The sequence below is a fragment of the Sinocyclocheilus grahami genome, unplaced genomic scaffold (assembly GCF_001515645.1).
Source record: "Sinocyclocheilus grahami isolate Dianchi unplaced genomic scaffold, SAMN03320097.WGS_v1.1 scaffold4.1, whole genome shotgun sequence".
NCBI lineage: Eukaryota > Metazoa > Chordata > Actinopteri > Cypriniformes > Cyprinidae > Sinocyclocheilus > Sinocyclocheilus grahami.
Genome location: NW_015505183.1, coordinates 209,249 through 236,148, shown reverse-complemented (window position 1 = coordinate 236,148; position 26,900 = coordinate 209,249). Strand labels below are relative to the sequence as shown.

The 26,900-nt window shown below is 39.3% G+C and overlaps 1 protein-coding gene across 1 annotated transcript in view; it reads right to left on the bottom strand.

The window, feature by feature from the left end:
• Positions 1-26,900, bottom strand: part of LOC107583304 (Usher syndrome 2A (autosomal recessive, mild)) — a 227,522-nt gene that overhangs the window by 129,774 nt on the left and 70,848 nt on the right. The window contains exons 21-32 of the mRNA XM_016269485.1: positions 22,987-23,217; positions 17,350-17,480; positions 12,205-12,331; positions 11,651-11,752; positions 11,384-11,572; positions 11,154-11,284; positions 10,542-10,818; positions 8,477-8,680; positions 7,873-7,953; positions 5,820-6,005; positions 3,222-3,335; positions 1,688-1,849 (exon numbers count right to left, since the gene is read on the bottom strand). Of these exons, the coding sequence (XP_016124971.1) occupies positions 1,688-1,849; positions 3,222-3,335; positions 5,820-6,005; positions 7,873-7,953; positions 8,477-8,680; positions 10,542-10,818; positions 11,154-11,284; positions 11,384-11,572; positions 11,651-11,752; positions 12,205-12,331; positions 17,350-17,480; positions 22,987-23,217 (1,935 nt within the window). The remainder of the gene's footprint in view (positions 1-1,687; positions 1,850-3,221; positions 3,336-5,819; positions 6,006-7,872; positions 7,954-8,476; positions 8,681-10,541; positions 10,819-11,153; positions 11,285-11,383; positions 11,573-11,650; positions 11,753-12,204; positions 12,332-17,349; positions 17,481-22,986; positions 23,218-26,900) is intronic.

Sequence of the window (26,900 nt, the reverse complement as noted above, 5' to 3'; positions counted from 1 at the left end):
GGTAAACACTAAATTAAAGCGAGAATGATGAGTTGGTTAAAGGAGACATATTACATGGATACCTTTTTTTCTGTCCTCAGACAGTTTATTTGCAAACTAATTTCCAAAAAGTAGTAAGTATATAACTATATATATATATATATATATATATATATATATATATATATATATATATATATATGTGTGTGTGTGTGTGAGAGTGTATATATTGACATATGACCTCTGAAATTAATCTATTTTAACATCTAGTCTGTATTTCTGCAACTTGAATTGGCATGAACAAGAGTGTGAACTAGGCCAGTACACAGAGGCTAACCAATCCTAAGAGAGGCAATTTACATATACTGTGTCCTGTCTTAATGGTACAGTAACAACCTGTTCAGTTCTAGGGGTCAAAAAGAGCGTGATTGGTTGTGTAAAAATTTAATTTGGAATACTTTTGGCTCAATAAACCTTTAACATGGACTACGTGCAGAAAAATGGCTTCTTTAAAATGCAAGTTACACATCGGACAGGACTCGCTCTGTGCAAAATTTTGCTGAAGATCTCAAACAAATTCTATCTGGCCCTGCATTTCATCCTTACAATATGGCAGTTATAACATGTTATAATTAGGGTTGGGTATCGTTAGACATTTTCCGGTTCCAGTTTTGCCTAACGATTCTGGTTCCATTTAAATTAACAATAATTTTTTTTTTTTACTATTTTACCTTCATTGAATGTAGTGTTGCTGGAAGGTAGCAAGTAATGTTGATTAATGCTAATCCATCAATCACATGTGCTTCAAAGTTGATGTTTTTTACACTATCAATAACATTTTGTTGTTCAAGCAGGAATAAGCTGGTTGGCCAAATAGTCCCTTGAGGGCTAAGACACTTGTTCATTTCCCTAAATTAATGAAATATTAACTGTTATACTTATAACCATGCATACACACATTCCATAAAGCCCCTATTTTACAAATAATAATGCAATCAGGAGATGGTGTGATGCAATGAGTGGTTTCCACATTTTTAAATATTTAAAATGCATGACAACAACGTGCAGAGTTATCAAAGACATGAGTGCGCATACAGTCATGGAAAACGATGTGTTCGGCAGTTAAAGATGCGGCGCGTCTGTGGAGTGCACGTCATGGGAAACAATGTGCTCAGTAATTAAAGAGGCAGGGCGGCGTTTCGGTTATTTGGTTTGTGACATCCTTACGGGAAACGCCGGCGCAAGGCTGCTCACAGCGCTTGGTCATGTGTCGCACCAGAACCGTTTTCGGAACCGAAACGGCTCTTTCTGGTTCTTTTCAAAAAACAGAAGCAGTTCTCGGTTCCCAACCCTAGTTATAATATAACATGGTTCAATGAAACACCCCTGGGAAGGTGTGAGCTGCTCTTTTGTCTTTCAAATGCTAATAATCCTCTTACTTTTGTTTTCTTTTTGAATTCTTGCATTTAATGTGTAAACATGGATAAAGTGAAGTACAAAGAGCATTTTTTTTTTCAGTGGTATTCAATGTTGTGGCACAAATGCTGTTTATATTGTTTAGCTTGTAATGAACCCAGAACATTCCTTTAATGAATGAGTAAAGGTCACAAATCTAGTTAATGTATCCGTGACCGTGACTGGACACTTGCCATTCAAGCAATGGACACCAGATAGCAAAGGCAACTCTTGCATTTCAAGTCTTGCTTACCTGTGATATTGAAGCTGGTCAAGTTGCCTTGGTACACAAAAGTATTGTCTTTGTAGAGGATATATTGGGTGATGATGCCATTGGGTTTAAGTGGAGGATCCCAGTGGACAGACAGAGAGTTAGGGTAAGAGATTGCAGCAGGTAAAGGAACCTCCTCCGGAGCTATTAACAATAAGACATTAATAAAATGATTAAACAGTTAATTACACATGTTAACTAGTAGAGACAGCAATGCATAGAGACTTAAGTAATAAGCAAAATAAAAAAATTAAATAAAATGATAAAAATATGAAAATCTTTTATTATTATTAATTATTTAACAGATTAAATAATAATACATATTTTCATATTTTAAGATTAATTATATATATATATATATATATATATATATATAAATAAAAGGTTCTGCACTATTTCTAGGTTGCTAATCGAATGCAAATTTGTGACAGAGAAAGACTGCCTCAATGAACAATTTAGGTCAAACATGTTCTGATCAACAGTAAGATGAGAACGAAGTTGATTCTGTAGGTGGTATTAAAACATTAAAATGTTAAAAATTTCCCTCATGGAGAATCAATACTGTCATTTGAGTTAGTAATCAAGTCCACATCAGATCGATTTTTTTCACTCCACGATGACCCTTAATGTCATACTATCCTTTAAACAAGGCTATTTAGCCCAACTTAGATTAAAACGCTATCTACATTTATCAACCTCTGTACTCACTGCTAAAAGAGAGAAATATCGGCCTAAAAACAAGCTAATTTTATTTTGGGACCAGCTCTATTTCTACAATCAGACAGAAAAAATAATTGCTGCTGACAATTAATCTGTCTTTATTCTTGCCGTTTCATGTAGGAAAAAGGCTCTCGTTCAATAGACATGACATTTTTTCCCTCTCTGACTGAGGAAGAAGGTTCTTTGTCTTGCCTGTGTGGCCAGACAGATGTGAAGGCAATAAAGAATGAGCCTGGAAGAGTTGAAAGAAAGCGAGAGGAATGATGTTTGCCATGGGGCGCTCATGCCACAGCAGCGAGCCTCACTAGATTGAACAAGATCGTTGGAAATGGGCCGCTTGACTCTCGATTTCATACTTTTCGGCTCCACAATCAATTCTTTTTAGCCCAAACTGTCTTTAGATTTACTTCTCTGCTTGAGTGAAATGAAGAAGCTTCCATTAATCTTTCAGATGCCGTACATTAAGACAAGGCTCTCGCATGAACAATGTAACAGCAATTAAAAAGCCCATTAATCTGCATTACAGCTATTAAAGATGCATGTCATTAAAGGGGAAAGAGTTCAATCCCGCACTTACCCCTGTTCCTAAAACCACTCTCTCCAAAAACGGGAATAAGAACCAGAGAGGGAAATAAAAAAATAAATAAGACGGAGCAATTACAGCCTGGCATTGCACTTTGTCATCAAATTAGTTTGGAGTTTTCAAGCAAATGGCTCGGCACTATTTGAGCCCCTCTCGTCACTTTCATTATTCATCAAAGAAATGTGGGAGTCAGGACCTTTTAAATGACTTTACCCTCTTGTGGAGTGCTGAAGCCGATGGCGAACGGGCTCTCGGTGCACCCGGCCTGAGTGCACGCCGTTAGGGTAATACTGTAGCTGCTAAAAGGAGCCAAGCCACTTAAAGTGCCTGTGAAAGAAGAGAGGAAGAGAACGATTCAGAGAGCAAGAGGTAAATGTCATTCTTTTCGCTTCCATATTTCAAAAAGTGGGCCTCCCCAACTCCGCTTCCTTAATGCAATGGCTTTTCAAACACAGCATAATATAACCATCACTTCTGATAATAGGTCTGGATTTAAAAAGGTCTTTATTATCAAACAGTAATATCTCCTATTAATCAGACGGATGGAAAGTGATACGGCCTTTGCTATTCCGGATATGGGACACTAATGATGTTATTTAATGGATAAAGTGGCTGATGCTGTTTAAAGGGGGTTTCTTGCACGCTATGAAAGTCACTATCCAGCCGTGTTGTGATCGATATGCCTCTGACTTTAATTCATCGCTCAGGACTTTAACCACTTAGTGATTGTTTTTGAAGATGTTAAAAACGTGGCCTCAGTTCAGCAATGTTTGTTCTGAGCTGGTAGACTGCTGGTCTGTTTTGATAGGGTCACAGACATCCAATCAAATTATATTCTGACATATGTTAACCTATCACTTGGAAGTCAGTAAACTTCATCCCTCATTCTCAACAAACATAAGCAAAAACTACCTAAAGTAAATGAAAATATGGGCCACATTACATTAACATTGAGAAAAACACGTTTTCTGTCAATCACAATTAGTTATGCACTTTGAAATGTTAGTTACAGAGTGCATGAAACCATCTAAATTCGATTGACATTTAGAAATCATTGAATAAATAACAGTTCTGTAATGATTTATGAATCAGAACAGATGACCTCAGCAAGTGCTGCTTTTAATTTATTTGTAGACTTTAAAACTGGATTTATTTTTTTAATTTGTCATCCAAAATAAAGGCAGGATCCTTTAATGGAGTGTATGAGTGAATCTTTGGCTAGCTTCCACTGTATCCATGTAGCAGACAGATCTTGGAAGAGTTGGAAGGTAAACACCCCAGCCGAGCTATAATTGGTCAGGTAGTGTAACTTTTTTTTTTTTGTCAGACGTCTTTTAATTCAATTAAGAGCCTTGACCTGCTCTCCTCTCGTTACCCACTCATTTGCTTTCTGAGTTTTTATCTGCCTGTGTAATTCTGCTTTTGGTGTCACGGCTATCATAAATTAGTGCAGCTTACGCTTGCATGGGTTGAAGCGTGCCAAGAACAAGGCAAAAAAAAAAGGTCTTCTTGTTACGCTTTGCCCAGAGACAGAGTATAGCCACGGTGATTGGTCATCTGAGAACGTAATCGTTGTTTCAAGGTCCTCATTTGTTCTTTGAAGTAATTTCAAGTAACCAAGCAGATTTTCAGTCTATAAACTTGCAATGTCACATAGGGAACACTGCTGTGACTACAGACTGTCTCGAGCATTAATGCGTTTGCTTTTAAAGGGACAGTTCACCAAAACAACAAGAATTGTATTATTTACACACCCTATTGTCGTTACAAACTTGTATGACTTTATGCCTTCCAAAAAACACAAACAAATTATATTCAGCAGGCTGCTCTCTTCTATACAATGAAAGTGAATGGAGACCAGGGACTGTCATGCTCCAAAAAGAACAAAAAAGTTCCATAGAAGTCCATACAACTTGTGCACTTTATTCCGAGTCTTCTGAAGCCACATGATGTTCCTCACTGTGAGCAAACTAAAATTAAAAACTTTACCTATTCACTGAAAATCTTGATTTATAGTCATGGTCACCATTGACTTAAATTGTATAAAAACAGCCTAGACATTCTGTCACCCCTTGTTAAAAAGAAGTGTGCATAATTGTCTTTAAAAAAATGTATTAAAAGAAAAATAAATCAAAAGATTATTAAGACAATGGTTTTAAAACTTTTCAAAAGTGCACTTATTTTGATGTGATTGTATAAAGTCCTTGATTATAAATTTAACTTTAATGTACTAAATTGTAACTTTATCATTAAAAATGTGTATTTACAAATACATTTAAATACATGACATACAAGTTCCAGTAGATAAAGTATATTTCATTTTACCATACATTTTTGTCAATATATTTGACAGAACAACTGAACCATATTTCAAACACAACAGAAGTAATTATGAAATTGCATATAAAGATTTATACTTAAGTCTTTCTCTTAAGTTCAACTAAATGCACATTTGCATTCATTTTGTTCTTAAGTATGTTCTTTTCATCTTTCCACTAAAGTGAACTTTAAAAATTTTTATTTTTTTTACAAGAGACTCCACGGAAGGTTTTGAAAGACATGGGGCTGAAATAAAAAAGACGACAATTTCCATTTTTGGATGAACTATTCCTTTAAAGGTTTAGACATTTCGCACAGGTTATAAAATAATAGCAAATTCAAAATCAACATGTTATTTTCCCTTCAAATTCAAGACATCATTAAGAATTAACCTGATCACTTCATGTTAAGTATGTTTTTCAAGCTATTAAAATGGTCCTGGGGTCTCTGAGGTTTCAGAGCCAAGCTCCAGGCGGACGGTGTGAACCTTACCTGTCAGGTGCTGAGAGTGGGGGAAGGTGGCGCTGATGGGGGGTGAGGAGGTATGGTCCTGGCTGTATGCTTTCAGTACGTACTTCTCAATTACACCTCTGACCTCCGCCGGCTCCTCCCAGCTCACCTCCACGCTGGAACCATTTACACTCCCAACTCTGGAGGGAGGCAGCACACTTTGTGGAACTGTACAGGAAATAATAGGTGAGAGAGACACGTGGAGAAGCAAAGCAGAAGAAAGACAGAGCGAGAGAGGCAAAGTAAGGGGGAGGAGAGGAATGAGAGTGTAAGAAACCAATTGGGAAGGAGAGAAAGTGTGTGTCAGGCCAAAGAAAAGCAGCACACACATTCCTCACTTTTAATAGACACAGTAAATCATATCTAACCATTAGCATAAATACAATTTATTAGAGTTGTAACTTTTTCAGCACTGATTTAATATGACTGTACATGCAGCGTTCATTCTGGGCTATATTTCATGCCCATCAAGCGACGGCTTGCTTTCTCTCCAGGATTCACATTTTAGGGGGCATAAATAAAACAGTCAAACATATGCAGAAATGCAACAAGCATCATTTATGATGTGTCACAGACTACAGAATCTCTTTAACACTCGTTTATACAGTCAAAACAAGCCAGACAGCAGACGTGTGTGATATATCCACCACTGAAACGCTGGTCTGACCTATAATGCGGTGTATACACATTTAAGTAGGAAGTCTTTGTGATTCATCATCTGTACCAACAGGGCTGGTATTACAAATTACTGAGGTTTCCTTAAAGGCACAATATATAATTTTCGCCGCTAGAGGGCACGTATTCAAAATAAACAAATAGACAAAGGTGTAGTTTGATGACGCCGGGACTGAGTGTGGAATCATGGGAGTTGTCGTCTTCATCCCCACAGCCGATGCAATCTTTAAAATGAAATCAAAATTGACCCTATTTACTTTCTTAATGGGTATGTAACTTTAAAGAAAATAAATATCTTGTCTTCTTAATCTTTATTCAAAATGAATTAACTATAATTTACCTATAACTATTTTAGATCATTGACTTAAACTTATTCCTGATGGGCAAAATCATGTCCTGTTTTATATTTCCTTTAATCTCTTCAAAATCAACCAGAAATTGCATTAAATTACATAAATTAAATGGGTGGCAAATGGCAATTTATTTAGACTTTAAGGTGCATTGTAGTAACTGTCAAATATGTTATTAAAAAAACACATTTATAATAATTAAATGTGTCAATACATAAAATGAAGCCATATTTCATAGCCCAATGTAGCTTGTAAAGTCTACTGTTTTTTTGTGCTTAATTAATATGCACAATTAAATGAAATATTTAACCATCATTTGACATATCTGAGCCTCTTTGTCTCAATAAGGACACCACCATCTCTCTCTCTCTCCCAGACAGCATCTTCATCTGTAATAAGGCAGTGTGTGTGATGCACGCTCTTACCGAGAGCTTTGCGATAAGCTATCTTCAAGCACATCTCATCTCCTTGACTGCTACATATATTGTGCAGATAAGAATAAAATGGGTTGGCCTGAAAACTATGACACAAACAAATATCAGTATGGAGCCTGTAGTGCTGGCTAAGTTATAGGCCTTTTTTGTCACAGGTGAGGGAGTAAGAGTGTGTGTGCTCAGTATAAATTACTGTAAAGTACAAATAGTAGCCAGAATACACTGTATTTTTTGGGAACATAAACTGTACTTTATGTATTTACCTAATTACATGTTATATTATTGTAAATTTCTTAATTACAAATTATTGTAATACAGTAAAAACAGTAATACTGTGAAATATTATTTTTACAATTTAAAATAACTGTTTTCTATTTGAATCGATTTTATAATGCAATTTATTCCTGTGATGGCAAAGCTGAATTTTCAGCAGCCATTACTCCCGTCTTCAGTGTCACATGATCCTTCAGAAATCATTATATTATGCTGATTTGGATTAATTATCAATGTTGATTATGTGTATATATATATATTTTAAGGCAAGTGTGTACATCAGACCATAGGATGTGGTCCTACCTGTCTCTCCGCTGCGCCCCCGCTGCCATGGCCCGGCTGTCCAACCTCCTTCTCCTGATGCCATCACTCTGTACAAATACTCTGTACACAAAGAGAAACATTTTTTTTAAAGAAATTTGCTTTCTCTATACCGTTCTGGCTCAAAAAAATAACAGGCTCATGAATTATTTCACTGAATGTTGATGTGTAAACCTGCTCACAGTAAGTCTGTTGTGGAAACACACAAACTTTTCTTACTCCATCTCAATCACTCACAAGAGAGGTACCTCGGCTATATTTGTCTGCGTGTATCATCTAAGATGCAGTTCTCAACAGTTTTGCAGTGTTGCTGATGAAGGGGACAGCAGTTGCTGTTTTAGATATGACCTCTCCGCGCCCCTGGTGTCGTGTCTGCACCCATTGCTGGGCTGGACATTTTCTGTTGTTCTTCTGTTTGGTCTTTACAATAACAAACCCCAAGCAGAAAGTACAAATCAGGACAAACAATCGCCTGACACAGAGACAAGGCAGGCAACGCGAGACCAAAATAGCTGCGGGTCAATGAGGCTTGGCTACCGTGCTAGTGGGGATTTGCTTGCGAAAAGGGGTCGGATGCTGCTTTTACCCGTGAAGGGCTGCAGAGTCAGGTCCTCTGCGCTCCTGTCTCTGCCCGTGTACACCAGAATGGAGTCGTTTCCCCTGCAGTTAACGCTTGTGTCAGCTGACAGGCATCCATCCAGATTGACTCTGACAGCACTGCTGGACACGGCCGCCAAGCTTACGACAGGCCCACGCGCGAATCTAACATCCCTGATGCAGCCGCCAAAACCTGCAGCGCAGCACAGAAGAGGATGAAAGAGAGACAAAGACAGGAGAGACAAAGGGAGAAAGATGTTTAAGTCACATTCTGAATTGGCCGGATTTATCTGAAGCAACAAAAACTGCCAGTAAACTCCTGATAGATAGAGTACATTTTGAGAACATTTTTATCAGTTCTATTTACACTGAACAAAATTATAAATGCAACACTTTTGTTTTTGCCCCCATTTTTCATGAGCTGAACTCAAAGATCTAAGACTTTTTCTATGTACACAAAAGGCCTATTTCTCTCAAATATTGTTCACAAATCTGTCTAAATCTGTGTTAGTGAGCACTTCTCCTTTGCCGAGATAATCAATCCACCTCACAGGTGTGGCATATCAAGATGCTGATTAGACATCATGATTATTGCACAGGTGTGCCTTAGGCTGGCCACAATAAAAGGCCACTCTAAAATGTGCAGTTTTATCACACAAGCACAATGCCACAGATGTCGCAATTTTTGAGGGAGCGTGCAATTGGCATGCTGACTGCAGGAATGTCCACTAGAGCTGTTGCCAGTGAATTGAATGTTCATTTCTCTACCACAAGGCGTCTCCAAAGGCGTTTCAGAGAATTTGGCATTACATCCAACCGGTCTCACAACCGCAGACCACGTGTAACCACCCCAGCCCAGGACCTCCACATCCAGCATCTTCACCTCCAAGATCATCTGAGACCAGCCACCCGGACAGCTGCTGCAACAATAGGTTTGCATAACCAAAGATTTTCTGCACAAACTGTCAGAAACCGTCTCAGGAAAGCTCATCTGCATGCTCGTTTTCCCCATCGGGGTATCGACCTGACTGCAGTTCGTCATCGTAACCGACTTGAGTGGGCAAATGCTCACATTCAATGGCATCGAGTGGCCCATGGTGGCGTTGGGGTTATGGTATGGGCAGGCGTATGTTATGGACAACGAACACTGTGCATTCAAAATTCCATCAATAAAATGCACCTGAGATACAGTGACAAGATCCTGAGGCCCATTGTTGTGCCATTCATCCACGACCATCACCTCATGTTGCAGCATGATAATGCACGGCCCCATGTTGCAAGGATCTGTACACAATTCCTGGAAGCTGAAAACATCCCAGTTCTTGCATGGCCAGCATACTCACCGGACAGGTCACCCATTGAGCATGTTTGGGATGCTCTGGATCTGCGTATACGACAGCGTGTTCCAGTTCCTGCCAATATCCAGCAACTTCGCACAGCCATTGAAGAGGTGTGGACCAACATTCCACAGGCCACAATCAACAACCTGATCAACTCTATGCGAAGGAGATGTGTTGCGCTGCGTGAGGCAAATGGTGGTCACACCAGATACTGACTGGTTTTCGGACCCCCCCAGACCCCCCAATACAGTAAAACTGCACATTTTAGAGTGGCTTTTTATTGTGGCCAGCCTAAGGCACACCTGTGCAATAATCATGCTGTCTAATCAGCATCTTGATATACCACACCTGTGAGGTGGATGGATTATCTCGGCAAAGGAGAAGTGCTCACTAACACAGATTTAGACAGATTTGTGAACAATATTTGAGAGAAATAGGCCTTTTGTGTACATAGAAAAAGTCTTAGATCTTTAAGTTCAGCTCATGAAAAATGGGGGCAAAACAAGTTTATAATTTTGTTCAGTATATTTTGAAACACCATGATTCTGTAACTATAATGTCTCAAATACTTTACTGCAGAAATCAGAGTGAATAATCCTAAATTAAAAACACAGCTTGCACTCAAGTCAGAGAACTATATCAGAGGGTATTTTTTTATTTATTTACAGAAGTTTTTGAGATAATAAACCTTCAAATAAACAGCAAGTGACTCACCGTGCAGAAAACTGTGTTTGTTCAGGGCTGGGTGCTTCACTCCAGGTGGGACTCCCCCTAGATAGAGTGGAGAGCTGATGGTCAGAGGGCCACCTATGCCCTTCCTGTCCTGTTCATATATGCCATTGAGGCCAGCACTCGCTAACGGGCCCCTCTTCAGCACATTTAAAGTGTTCCAGCCCCCATCACAATAGGACAGGCCCACCCATACGCTCAACTCTGCCATCTGTTCACCCCAACGCAACACCCAGAAGAGAACTCCACCCTGCAGCTCCGCCTGGATGTCATGAGGACACAAACAACAGTTACAATGATGTTTTGGGACACTGTACAAATGTATTTCTGCAAGTATATATTGTTAATTAAATGAATTAATTACACTAAATCAGATATCATTACTTGCAACACTGAGGTGGCACTTGAAAAGCAGAATTAAGCACAAGCCAAGTGCCATGACTAGTTTAAAGTCATAAAATCTAAATGTATAAAATTTAAATGCATTTATGATTTTTTTTGTTTCATTGAAGAAGTTTGGTTAATTATTAATAATTAATTGCATTAAATTAAGGGCAAGACTAGATAGCCTTAATGTTTAGATTTAAGCAAACTTACCAAAATGAAATCTTTCCCATCTATATCGTAAGCGAACAACAGCATTGCATTTAGCTGATCAGTTTTGAACTCAAATGATATTTCAAAATAATCTCCTCCAGCGAATATTTCAGGCTTGACCTTCAGAAACCCTGAATATAAAAATGAAAGAAATAGACTCAGTTAGAACATTTCAACATTAACATTACAGATTATCAGACCATGTGAAAGAAGACTAAAGCAGGACATACCATGTCCTAGGAAGTACGCCCCATCTTCAGAGACAGCAGGACAGCCCTCCCAGCTTTCATAGGTCTCATGTTTTTCAAGTGCTGAGTCCCAGTCCAGAGGCTCCCATGCATAAGTAGTGCCACTGGATTTCTGCACCATCACATCTCTCAAACACCCAGCAAACCCCTGCTGCACCAGCTTGGCTTGACCTGTATACACATAACAAGCACTTGCAACTCTTTGTAGATACACTGACACTGTCAATCAGATATTTAGAGATAAACTACCAGTGTCTTGTCTAAGAATGGTGAAATTCTCTGGAATCCCTCCTATGAAGACACCCGTGTTCTGACCAATGATGGTGTTCCCACTTGTGGCTGATGCTGATCCTGTTGGAGGAAAAAATATGTTCTTTTGAGACTGTTCCTGGCTGGTCTAATAGTCAGAGCAGGGCACATCAGTATTTTAACAACTTTATTGTTATATTCTAATGGTTTCAGTTGGTGCTCCAGTGCAGATAAAGTCATATTACTCCAAAAGAGTGACTGAGATAAAGCAATTCTCCCTCTAGTGGGAAAAATCCCCTGAGACCGCTTTGAGACAGGAAGCGGGAGACTCCACTTCACACCTCCAGTCTTAATTGAAATCTAAGTTCAGGAAAGGAGAGGCTTCTTTGGCCTAATTATTCTAATCACACAAAGAATGGCAACGATTAACCTTGATAATTCCTTTGCTTGAAATCTGTTCAAGTGGGGGGCTTTACAGGCACTGAATAACCGAACAGGACAGAAGTGAGGGTGCGGGGCTGGCCTATGAATATCATATGCGTGTGCGTCATTACCGCTGTACTGATTGTCGACAATGATTGTTCCCACAGCCTGTTTCCTGGTAGCGATCAGATGGTGCCACTGGTTGTCATTATAGCGTCTACCTCCATCGTTGCTAGGGCTGAGGGCCACGGCTGAGGCCTAGCATCAAACACTGAGGGTTAATCACTCGCTCATCATGAACACAACGCGCACACACACTGCACAAATGTGACCCTGGACCACAAAACCAGTCTTAAGTCGCTGGGGTATATTTGTAGCAATAGCCAAAAATACATTGTATGGGTCAAAATTATTACCAAAAATCATTAGGATATTAAGTAAAGATCATGTTCCATGAAGATATTTTGTAAATTTCCTACTGTACATATATTAAAACTTAATTTTTTAATTAGTAATATGCATTGCTAAGAACTTCATTTGGACAACTTTAAAGGCAATTTTCTCAATATTTTGATTTTTTTGTACCGTCAGATTCCTGATTTTTAAATAGTTGTATCTCGGCCAAATATTGTCCTATCCTAACAAACCGTACATCAATGGAAAGCTGATTTATTCAGCGTTCATATGATATATAAATCTAAATTTTGAAAAATTTACCCTTATGACTGGTTTTGTGGTCTACAATGATGGCTGATCAGCAGCTTTAGGAAGAAGAGACGTTCCCCTCCCTGTGCTGCAGTAGAGCTTAGGAGGTAAAAATGCATGTATATAAACTAATGTAGAGTAAATGCTTTCAGCATTAACAGGATGCAAAATTGCAATTTGATCTTGAACGTAAAGAATGTAAAATTATTTGAAATAAAGAAATTCACATAACTACACTTTCAACTACAAAAGCAATTTGCCAGGAAAAACGTTGAATGATTGGCTAAGCTTTGTTTGACGGTAAAAAAAAGTTTATAAAGCTTTGAAAAAGACAGACAGACAGAATGATCGACGGAACAGTAGACAGAACAACAGACGGATAGAAAGAACAATGGATAGAATGACAGAAAGTAAAACAGAACAACAAACAGAAAGACGAATAGAACAACAGAGACAGACAGAATGACAGAGAACGACAGACTGTCGACAGACAAATGAAATGATAGAATGATAGATAGAACGACAGATAAAATTATGTAATGTGCACAACCCTGGTAGATACTGTTGAATTCACAGAAATTCTTCCTTAAATTTCTGGAAGTTAACACATTTAACTCCACAGTCAGCATTAAAATGAGTTTCAAGCTCAATAAAAGTGCAAGGTCACTAGATGTAACAGGTAGTAGATGAAGATAAAGATTGTCACACTGACATATACCCAAAGCTAACTTTGACTATTTACGCTGCAATGTCTGAGATTATAGAGGAGAAGTTGGAGATGAAGTTGAAAAACTATCACCAGAATCCCTCTTGGCACAGAACTCAAGCCGCTGAGGAATTCTGCCCAGAGATAGGACATTCCCCAAAAGCAGTAAATTTGGCTGGCACCATCAACATAAGACATAACATATGACATCATTCAGGTTCATACACTTAACAGCCTGACTGAGTGCTCTGCAGTGAAAGCACCGAGACACAAAGTATCGCATCTCCTCTTTGTGATGAAGATTTAATGATCAAATCAATATCTGTGTGGATGCTGAGGGAAGTCAGCCCTGTGATATGCCTACTGCAGAGAGAGAGAGAGAGAGAGAGAGAGAGAGAGAGAGAGAGAGAGAGCGAGGGAGAAGAAGAAACAGCTTTAGAGAGAATTCAGGACAGACACAACACTGCATTCCTATCCCTCCTCCCTTTGAAAGTATTCAATGGGGCTTCTTTACGATGGGAGATCAATTCTGTCACAACAACTAAAAGCCTTTCTGAATAAAATCATCTGCCAGCATTTTAACAGTTAACTTTTTTAAACAAAAAAAGCCTAGTCTTGTTCAGTGAGAGGCAGACCTGTCAACGACATCATGACCTGACCATCTGATGTAATGTATCCAGTCAAGTTTCGGTCACGTGCCGTAAACATCAGCTAGGGATTTCTAATGACTGAACCACAAACCATCAGTCACAGCATTCATCAATTTTAAGAAAACATCGCAGCAATGCTAGAGGATATTTACACCACAAATCATCTACTTGCATAAATTAATTGCTAATTGCTCTCATGAATTATCAATTAGGTCTTGTTTCAAGGGATTGTTTTAGATAAACATACAAATACTGAGATATGCTTAAAGAAATGGCTCTGCTCGGTGTCCAAAATACTGAAATTCTGTTTTCATTTATTCACCCTCATGTCTTTTGTCCTTCATTTCTTTCTTCCATGGAGCACAAAAAGAGACATTCTGAAGGATGCACTGGTCGTTTTCTTACTTGTAAGTGCAAAGAATTTGGCCCTAAACCTGCCTTAAAGGGATAGTTCACCCAAAAATGAAAATTTGATGTTTATCTGCTTATCCCCAAGGCATCCATGTCCAGCTGCTTTGAGCACGCGCTCTGGCGTAGTTTATGAGTTTACGCAAGCGCCAGAAGTGATCTCTCGCGCTTATACGTCACTCATTGTTTACACAGTGCACAGTCATTGTAGGTACGACGGCTAATCAAAATGGTACTTACTTGTGCTTATCCGGATTGTTCAAACTGACTTCTGAGCCTGCTCGCCTGAAGTTATGGTTGATTGCTCTTCGGCTAGATATCAACACACTGTGACGAGTCGGCTGCCTCCCCCTAATTATCAGCATCACCCCGTCCCTTAATCGCCGCCCTTTGCTAGGCTCCCGACAGGATTGGGTGCGTGTGAAAGAAGGGGCGCTGAAATAGCCAGGGCTGGCTGCGTGTGATGGGGCACACCTGAACCGAATGGAGCCTCATCGCCGCCGCTGTTTAAATGCAGAGCGCACCTCTCCTCGGGAGACCGGTCTCTTCCCCGTGCATGCATGCTGGTGTCCTCGTGGGTCCAGGAGGGGTGCGTAGAGGAACTCCCGTGCCGCCAGAGTCGTGAGCTGCCGGACCCGCAGCCCGGACGAGAACCGCACCCGTTATACGGCCGTCGGGCAAGGACGCTGGGCCGTCTAGTCCCTTCAAGCGCCGTGGGCAGAGAGAAGGACGAAGCCGCTAATAGAAGCCGCCTCTGCCCCTTACCTGGACCCTTCCTTCCTTCCTGACCACTGCCCTTCCCTTCACGAACCCCGCAGCAGTTAGGACATCAATGTGTCGTCACGAGCCGCAGGGTTTAATTTGGATTTGTCTGTGCATGTTTTTTTTTACACTCATAGACTTTGTTACCATTGCCATCCATTATAAGACTGATAGACTGCAACGGTTGGACTTAAAAATCATCAAATGTGTTCTACTGAAGAAACAAAGTCACCTACATCTTGGATGCCCTGGGGGTAAGCAGATAAACATAAAATTTTCATTTTTGGGTGAACTGACTGATTATTTGAGACCACGAGTTGAACTCAAGAATCCGTTCATGAGCAAATCAGTCAGACCAATTTTGTGTCATTTAAACTATTCTATTAAAGTGGTTTTCAACCTTTTAAAACTCAAGGACCAACACATTGTCCAACTAATTTTTAATATAACTCATAAGATATTTTCTTTAGTTTTTCTGATGTAATTTTGAGAATGCTGCTTGTTTTTATTTATGTATTTATTCTTATTACAGTAACCAGGAGTTTGCTCACATATAAAATTAAATTAATTACCATAGTTCATTTTGTGATTTCAAAATATCCAAAATTCTTATTCTGTATGGTTTTCATTTATTTCATTTTGCATCAAGGGGGAAAAAAGTATTATTACCAATTTTCATCATTTGTTTCTTCTTCCTATTATTATTGTTTTATTTTTAGCATTTTCTAACTTTTTATTTTTAATCCCCATTTTTTTCATAATTTTAAGTCATCCTGTGGCCCCCTTGGAAATTTGCTGAACCACCACCCCAGAACCACTGCTTTACAATTCACAAATTCAAAGAATAGAAATAATTAAGAAACCGAAATGATTCAGTCAATAATTTTGAAGATACTGAAAATTCTCCCTTGAACTATAAAAACTAATGGTCAATGGAAAACAGTGAGCATGGCACAAAGAATTTACGCACTAACACCGCAAAGAGTTCATTAAAGATCTGTTCCACAGCAGTCCTATGGAAGCTGCTAAAGGTTTTGGTGATGTAGGGTGTGCCATTAACATAGTGAGCAGTGTACTCTTGCTTAATAGCCCTTGAGTTTGTTTAAGATGAAATGGCCAATGTCCATGCTACTAATGCAACTAATCATGCCCATGGGCTTTTGAGAGACCTTCTCTCCTCACTGTGTCTGGAAACCACTCATCACTCGCTCATATCTGAGAGACTCCGATAAGGAGACATTGGGAAAAACAGAATCATTTGTGACAGCCTTTACAGGAACTAAATACGCTTTCATGAGACAGTGTTTCATAAAATGCTCATTAATTTCATCATTAGAAAGAGTGTGTGGGGAAGCATACCAGTTCCCTGTGTCACGCTCAATTAGCATCCCATGGTGCTAATCCCATTAGAATTGTTGAATTCGTTAATGGGGGAACTAATGGGCATGCTATCAGGGGACATTAATTGGGCATGACACCACTTTTAGTTATAATTATCAAACTACTCCGACAAAATGTGTTTACGAATGCAAAACTGGCAATATTCAGCAATGGCACTTATTGGTGGGGAGAGTTTCTCGGTGGTCTCCTGGACACTAATATGAAATCATCTTTCATGATTGCTTTCATCATCAGAGCAATAGGCTCAACCCTGCATGCTTGTGCTGCAGTGTGCATAATTAGCATGCTATTGCTATTCCCACCCAATGTCTGCAGGTAACATGTTAATTGGTCTCAAACACTCTTTTAGCTGAAGTTTTTTGAACAGAAGAACTTGAGTTTATCCATCAAAATGCACAAATTTCTGTCTAAAACAGGTAGATATAAAAAATTCTGGCCGATACGATAAGTTGTTAATTATTTTTTATGTTATTACTATTAAATATTCAATATCGACTGATATCGTTAAATGAAATCGCTAATGTCAGCCGATAAATAATACGGTACTGACATATAATACACACCTGATGTAGAGGTTGGGATCCATTACATTTGAAGGTTTGAAGCCTTTTTGTAGCATAAACAAACACATGACCACGATGTACCTGAGGGTCAAAGAGGAAGTATGGACGGCCGTTGTGTATTTGCAGAGCGACATACTCCTCCTGTTCCCCAGGGGAAACCGCAAACAGCAATAGTCCCTCCTCGACGTGTGTCCGGAAACTCAGCTGCAGGCCTAGAGAGACAGTCAATGCATGTTGCATATTAATCGACAAAATACTGTACATAAAACATTATAAAGCATGTCAAAATGCAAGAACACAGCAAAAATTACATGTATAAGAATGTAAGAGCAAATGACAAGATAAAAATGCCCGGAAGTGTGAGAAACTGAGCTCTAAGGTGCCAGTGTGAATGTGTATGAGTGTGTAATGCCTGTGAGAACAAAACATTGAGTGGTGCCTGGTCCCGCAGTGCCTGAGCAGATCTACCCTCTAAAGACTTTATCCTAACCAAAAAAAAATCCCCCACAACTGTTCTTAGTAAAACCTTCCACCATCTGACATACAAAAACACATTTAAAGTGATATCCCTCTTCAATATAAGTTCATTAATATATGAACTACTGTGACTACAAACCCACTCAACTACAGACTGCTTAGATTAAAAAGATTCCACTTAATCTATCTTTAAATCTCCAGTGGATTGAAGAGGTTGTAAGTCTGGTTGACCTCATGTAGAGCAGCAAGACGTTTCTTCAGGCTTCAGATATATAAAACTGATACAGGGATTATACCATCTGAATACCAACCCTACAGGACTGACTCTATATGCTGGATTCAACTGATAAAACTATTATATATTACATTATATAGGACACATGAAATTATTAACGTGACAATAGACATAATATAAGGTTGCAAAATATTTATACTTCAAATAAATGCATATTCTTTGCATTTTCCATTCATCAAAGAATCCTGAAAAAAGTATAACAGTTTCCACAAAAATATTAGGTAGCAGAGCTGTTTTCGTAATTTAGACCGTTTTTGGCATTTATAATAATATTGATAACAATGTTTCTTGAGCACCAAATAAGCATATTAAAACAACTTCTGAAGGATCATGTGAAGCATCATACTTTGCCGCCCCCCCCTTTAGTTTCACGTGTATAATAGTCTAACTCATACATATACATGACATACACATAATGGTTAGTGAGTCGGACTCAGAACCCAAAGGTTGTGGGTTCGAGTCTCATACCGGCAGGGTTTGTAGGTGGGGGAGTGAATGTACAGTGCTCTCTCCCACCTTCAATACCACGACTGAGGTGCCCTTGAGCAAGGCACCGAACCCCCAACTGCTCCCCGGGCGCCATAGCATAAATGGCTGCCCACTGCTCCGGGTGTGTGTTCACTTTGGATGGGATAAATGCAGAGCACTAATTCCGAGTATGGGTCACCATACTTGGCCACATGTCCCGTCACTTCATATAAAACGAATGTGTGCCAAAAGTCACATAAAATGTGAATATATACATATATATATAGTTTTAAGTGTGGTGGGTAGATATACGTTATTTATATACTGTACATACTTTATATTGCCTAAAATAAGAATGTACTTATTTTTTTTAAAACCCTCATTAAAAATGTATTTGAAATGTGAATTTCTGAATTATGATGCTATTTTTATTCAATCACATATTTACCATGACAAATGTATGGTTGACTTTATCATGGGGATTGAGCACCTTAATCCAGCCCTTAAGAAGGTATTCTGTAAAGAACACAGAGATCTTGTCTCATGTTGATCAGACAGTCTCAGTCCTACAGAGGGTGGTGGGGGAGAACCTGGATCAGAAGTTGTAGGTTCAGCAGAGCAGATCTCTCTGGGGTGATCAGCTATTTTTTGACAAGTGCTTCACATCCATCAGAACGTCTGGTCCATTACAGGAGAGGGAACGTGGAGGCTAAAGGGACATCTGTGGGATTTGAGATCCCAGTGGAGCAGTGTGGTTCTGTACGCACTGACAGGCCTGTCCAGAAAAGCTGTGGTCAGAGGTCTCTCAGGTGCAGGGCCGGTCTGAGCAAGCTGATGAGGAATGAGATTCACCTCTGTGGGTCTCAAGACTAACGCTAAGACGAAAGATGTGAAGCACTTTTACATGAGGACTGCATCAGCACTTTAGGAAACAGTGCTTTAGGACACACCCACCAAATATGGAGAGAGACTTTATATTATTTATATATATATATATATATATATATATATATAGGGGGTTGTGCAAATAATCAAATGCGATTTTCATGCGCATCTCGTCAGTAAAGCCGGTTCTGTATTTAGTAGTAAATCTCCAGCACGTGCGTTCAGATGGAGCGGCATTTACTACACAGAGCCGTAGATCACTAACAAGTAAAGAATATCGCGTTCATAATCGGCAATGAATCGCCTACGATTTTGAATGCGATATTGCGTTATATATAAATATATATATTTATACACATACATATACAGTAACATTATTCCAAATTCTACATTTATTAAATCCTTTTGTTTGAACAATTAAAAAAAATATATGAAGCAAGGATATATTTGGCAGTTGGTGGATAATGGGAATTGATGGCAAACATGTTTATCCCAAAATATTTTTCTCTGCCAAAAAACATCATATCAGCTATAAGTAAAACAAACAGGGCTATTTGGATTTAATCTGCTCGGTACATAACCTGAATAACTTCAGTCATGTTAGTATTATTGCGGCATTAATCACGTTGTTGCGTATTAATGAGTTTTCAGGAAATGCTAATTACTGTCATAGATTCTGCAGCACCCCATTAAATATACAAATTACAGAATTAAAGAGCCAGAGCTTTTCATGATTAATCTTTAAATGGGGAAAAACTAATGATGTCTGTACAAAGTTTCCATCTACTTTCCACTGACTGAAGCCGTTTGACAATCAATCAAATTAATTAAGGAAAATAATTTGTATCATTTAACATTTTGTGCTACAATAGCATGTAGTCTTTGAAAATTGCTTCATTCTCATGTATTACTGCCTCCCATTTTGTGAAACTGTACATTTATTCACTGCCAATGGAGATATGAAAATAGACTGACTTGAAAAGAAAGAAATAAAAGTGAAATATATGAATACTACAGACAATGGGCAAACGAGACAAGCCTGAAATACAATATATTACAAATAAAATAAAATAAAATGAGACATTAGATCAAATGTTCTGATAGGATTTTCACTGTTACTTTAACGCACACACATTTTACATAAACAGAAAAAAAGAACACGACTGCTGCTATATTTCAATGACGATCAAAACTCAAGTCAATTCACCTCAACTATACTGCATTTTTAATCTCATTTTTACTTTGATTTGTTGGGACTTGCATCCTTTAACAAAGTCATTTCAAGCACAAGATTAGATGATCATTGATTTTGCTTAATTTATTGCTTTGGCTACATTTCAATAATATACAAAGTATTTGTCCCTGAGCATGCTATTTGTTCATCGCTTTCTGCTGTTGTCATTATGCCTCATTTCAGCTATTGAGCTTTTCAGTCCGATTTATCCAGTTCTCGAAGTTCAATAAAACAAGCAGCTTATTTTCAGCAGAGAAATCGGTGTTTGGGGTAGTGCATCACAGAAATCAACAACAAAAACATTTCAGCTGTTTAGTACCTGCATTTAAAATAAAATCAGATGAACTAAAGGTGTGGAAAGTGTAAAAAGCAAAGGTGGCTAAAAGGGGTGTTGTCGTTCTGGTTTGTTCTTTGAGTTCCCTCATTAGTTGGTAGCCATTTATAATCCCAGCAGGCCCAAGGACGAGCTCACCACTTTGACTGAAGCCATTGATCAATTAGGGAGTGAGCTGAACTCAACTCAGGGCTTGATTTATAAAGATTTATCCGTTTGTCATTATTTAAGGAAAAAAAAAACTGGAAATTGCAGTGCTAAATGTTAATAGAGTTAGAGGGGGAAATGGCCATTCATTTCCTGAAATTGCAAGGTCACAAAGGGTCACCCATTTATATGCACGCTCCTTAAGGAGGCAATTTAATGTCCCTGACTTCTTAGGGAGGATCTACTAATTGCCTCGTTTTAATATAAATAAAGTCAGATTTCCCAGATATCTTAGAGCATGTGTCCAACAAAAAAGGGCTTGTGACATGACATGGTTTCATGTTCATTTGTGGATTAGGCAGCACGGAGAGGCTGGGGAATGGAGAAGAGAAAATGGCATAAACATGGCATAAAGCACTTCTCCACCGCACATTCTCACCTGTGAATCACTTTATGCTAAAAATGTACCACATCAAACAAAAAAAACAACTCATAAACCTTATCCTCATGTCACTCAGAAGAGGTCATCTGATGTTTGCCTCCTCCATCACATCACACTGACCAATCTGATAACTTAAAGCAATGCCTTCCGAGCTTTTAATGTAATTAAAGCACAAGTAATCTAAACAAATGGCAAGCTGAAGGATTTTTGCATTAGTAGATGAACCGGAACCTGTATTCATTTGAAACTCAATTCCCCAATTATGTTTGTAAACAAAAGTATAATTGCCCTTTGTCTAATCATGGAAGTCATTAATACATCAGTATGGAGAAGAGTGAGGAGAGGAGTGAGAGATGAATAAAGTGTGTTTAGGGTGGAACAATGGGGTTGGAGTGGCCCACATGAACATTTGAAAATGCTTCAGGAGTGGGAAGAAAAGTTAGTTTAGAACCAACACAAATCAATACAAATGTCAAGATAGTTTACATTTAGTCTTGATGGTAATAACTGTTCATGCAGTTTTAAACTACTTAACTGCTCATTAGCACCAGCCTGAAACACAACTGCCAATTAAGGCACTTATATGTGACCCTGGACCACAAAACGTCATAAGGGTCCTTTTTTCGAGAAATTGAGATTTATATATCATCTGAAAGCTGAATAAATAAGCTTTCCATTGATGTGTGGTTTGTTAGGATAGGACAATATTTGGCCGAGATACAACTATTTGAAAATCTGGAATCTGAGGGTACAAAAAAAAAATCAAAATATTGAGAAAATCGCCTTTAAATTGTCCAAATGAAGTTTTTAGCAATGCATATTACTAATAAAAAATTACGTTTTGATATATTTACAGTAGGAAATTGACAAAATATCTTCATGGAACATGATCTTTACTTAATATCCTAATGATTTTTGGCATAAAAGAAAAATCAATAATTTTGGCCTGTTCAATGTATTTTTGGTTATTGCTACAAATATACCCCAGCGACTTAAGACTGGTTTTGTGGTCCAGGGTCACATATGATTCCACATTACAATGTACATGTGATTGTACTCTATTTGTTGCTGGAAGTCTTATGTTGCATTATTAGTGTAGCAATCAACAGTTATTGAATGATTTTCTGTCAGCTGATCATATTCAATAATAATTTTTAAGTTCAACAACAATTAATGTATTATTTGACAATTTTCAAATCACATCAACTAAAATTTTCACATTTAACTTTGTTTGGTTAACTTTGTTTACACCCACTTTTCACAATCCAATCAATCCTCAATAGATAAAATTGTCCCATCTGACTTTTATTTTTCTGAGTGAATATCTGAATTCTCCTGAAAATACACCATATTATGTAAATAAAATGGGTACTGATCTGCATTTCACAATCAATCATGCATTTTGATGCACATAGAGCATCGATGAGACCCCGTACCTGTGAAGTCAGTGTTGACAGGCAAAGTGGAGCTGGGAAATCTGAAGTAGCCACTCCCTGTGAAGCGTCTCCCCCTTATAACCTGACCCTGGGTGTCAGACAAAGACACATCCGTCCGCTCCACATGGTACAGAGGTGGAGGCCCATTGAGCTCGGCCGGGGCATCCCAGGAAACCTTCATCACAGTCATATTCAGCGGTCTTAATGTAGGGGCGCTTTGACCTGCCGGGGCTATCATAACAGAAAAGAGGAAAGGATGGAGAGATATGAGAATGAAAAAAAGAGATGTGCATTTATAGTCATCGCTCAGTTTCATGCATGCTGCTGTAATGATCTAATGGGGCTCTCATGTAGACTGAGAGGAGGTAAATTACCTCGGCCTGACACATCCTCTGTGCATTTAGCCCACTCTGCCTGTCAGGCCGTCCACACCAGCAGTGCTAATAAAAACCCTCCATTGGGAATGGACGTGTTGTCTTCCAAGGCCCATCACGGCACACAAGTCATAAATTACACTCAATCAATACCACTTGAGTCTATATAATTGAAACTCTGATATCATTTCAAATCCCTCCCGCTGATTTAATAGGATTTGTGTGAAGTCTCGCTGGACATTTATCATTTTTTTCCCTTAAAACATAAGGCGGTAAAAATGAAGTGTGACTGACGTGGCTTCATGTGCCCTTAAGTACTACGAAGGAAGTGATTATTCATGAAGAGTCTGCAGATGGTGGAAACTCATTAAGGGACAGTTCACCCAAAAATGAAAATTCTGTCATCATTTACAGAAGCAGCCATTTGTGAATGAATTGTTCCTTTAGTAGCATCTTTTTAATGAATCAATTGTTCCAGTTCAAAAAAAATATATTAAAGATAGCCACAAAGGTTTGGAATGACATGAGGGTGAGTAAATGATAACAGAATTTTAATAATTGTTTTTTAATATTTTTCCAATAAAAACATTTTTTCTTAGTGTATTATAGGCTAAATTAAAACAACATAGCAGCACCAGCATGGTTAAGCAATTCATCTTTTTCAAACCAGCGCATTTAATGTTTTGACATGGCTCACGGGCTCAGCAAAAAGGTTAATATTGTCTTCATCATATTAATGAGTAAGTCAAAGAAAGACATGTCTAGCACCAATTACAGCCTGGCCTGAGTGTTTTCTGTATTTATACAATCTGACGTTTTCCATGGAACTATAATACTTATTTCTGTAACAGGAAAAGTATTGATTTATGCATAATTGTCTAACCCTCTCAGCTGCAGGCGAATACATGCACACAATATTTCGAGTCAATGCAATGTGTACAGGCGGGATACACTTGTTCTGCTTGTCTTTATGGATGTAATATACATAAAACATCACCATCAACTCTTGATTAGCTGTTCACATTTCAACAAGATCAATAATGGCAGTGTGCTTCCTTTTTAAAATGCTACAGGCTTATGTCCTCATCAGAGAGGGCATGTGCGCTCAAAAGAGAATTATGGTTCCTTTTACACAGAAAAAAGGAGAAGCTTTTTGGAGGAATTATTAATATTTGTTGAACATTTTTGAGCAGTATATATATATATATATATACAAGCACTGTATATTCAAAAAGAAAAGTTATTTTATATTGTAATAATATTTCGTAATATTAAGTTTATAATAATTGAAAAAAAAAAGTACAAAGCCCAAACTTTTGAATGGTAGTGTACATGAGAAAATAAGAAAATTCTCTTAAAATGAATCTTGCATCTGACAGAGCTATAAATTGCGGATTTTATGCATTTGAACCAATCACGGCAGCTTGCCAACCAACAATTAAATGGATTGTGTACAATGATTTTGAATAGTTACTCTCTTGCTATGCATGCAGAAATGTATTTGATCTGCGTCACATTCTGCCTGGTTGTTTAATGTAATTTTCATTGATTATATGGAACCAAAACCTTGACCGCAACTAGGAGCAAAATATCAAATATTGTGTTTGCTGAGATCTTTCCGGTCTGTTCAATAAAAACGTCTCAGGTTACTTACCATTTCAAGGGAACATCGAATTGCGTCCTCTAGGGGTCGCTATGGGGAACGGTATACCCACGCCGCCATGCTGAGGGGAGTGCAGGCCAGAACCATGGCGAGCACTAAGTACCAACTTTACCATTTCCATGTTGAGTTGCCCCTGGGATGTCAGACAGCTGTCCGTGACTTTATCCCCTACGGCCAAAGGCCTGGGCTACATACCAAACTTACCTGTTAGGGTCAGACTCCTGGGCCCTGGGTAGAGCTCAAGGCTTGGAATCATAATGAATTCCTTTAAGGGGATACAACCAAAAAACCTAGTATCACACTAAGTCTTGGCCTGTCACACAGGGGCTACTGCTTGCTCTTGCCTAAGCTCTGAAAGGAACTGTCTCAACAGACCTCCAGTGGCAACACCCTGTTAAAGTGGGTATCCTAGGATACCTAAGTGAAGTGGCGCCCAAGGTGAACGGGGCTAAACCAGCTCAAGAAAGGGCACGAAGCAACCGCGCGAAGCCCTCACCCTATAGGATTTTAGAAAAGAACGCAAAGAACTAGCGTGCGAACTTACCACAATGTGGATTTTAGAAAGTGCACAAAGCCTTGACGTGCACACTTACCATTACATGGATTTTAGGATACCGTTCTAAGGGGGGCTCTCGTGGCACTCTGAAAGAGCAGCTCATAGATGGAATGGTGCAACAAAACCCAATATGTTTTGAAAGCACCAACTCGATTCTAAGATATAGACACGAGAGGAGAGCTCGACCTACCGCATGTTCCAATGCTGGAACAGCTAGCAATAATTTACTTAGCTGAAGGAGCAATATACCCAGCTCTAAAACAAGAGGGAGGCTCGGACCTACAGCATGTTCCAATACTGGAACTGCCAGCAGTAAGTTACCTAGCTGAGGGAACACAGACCCAGCTGATGGGGCTCGCCCAGCATGATCGTTAGAAATCAGAGGTAAGTGTACTGTGGAAATGAGTAGATACTCACGTATCACTCTGATCTGGATGAAAGCGCTGACGCCTTGTCTGGATCACATCCCTTAGGTCTTGCCTACCTCCCTTTGACCCACGATTCCTCCTAGCCTACAAGGAGCGCGAGTCGCGACATTAGCTTTCTGTGCCCGTCTCTGATCTTCAGACCGAGACTGACCAGGACCCCTATGTTGTTCATGCTCAGACCTGGACCTTCGTGGAATGAAGGATTTAAAGGCTGCTGAGCGCGCCTTCGCCTCCCTGAACTTCTCGACCACCGTCTCAACGGAGGTACCAAAAAGTTCAGAAGGCGAAACCGGAGCATCGAGAAGAAAGCCCCTCTCTTTCTTCCCGATATCTGCCAGGTTCACCCACAGATGTCTCTCCGTTACTACCACCGCCGCCATAGACCTGCCCATGGCGGAGGCGGCCTGTTTAGTAGCACGGAGAGCAAGATCTGTGGTGCGGCGCAGCTCAGCTACCTGATCAGGAGAAAGGCCCTCACCTTTATCCAGGTCTTTCAGTAGATCAGCCTGATACGCCTGGAGCACCGCCATAGTGTGCAATGAAGCCACAGCCTGACCTGCTGCTGGAGGTTTGGGAAGGCTCAGCCTCAGCCTCTTCGCCGTCCATAGACATCTCCTGCTCTTCCTGGGCTAAACCCAGCAGAGCACTGGCCCCCGGATCAGATGTCAAAGAGATAACATCATCCTCCAGCGGCTCTCTCTCATCTGCAGCCGACGAGCGCGAGAAGGAAAGCCCCTCCCTAAACTCATCAAGCCAGGTCCACCTGCGAACCCCATGAGCTCATTCTCCTCCGTGCCTCAGCAGCGGCGGGGCCTGAACCGTGGGGGGGAGATGGCTGCCCCCCTTTCCTCGAAAAAAAGAGACAAATGAGAGGGGAGCTTTTTCATCGAAAA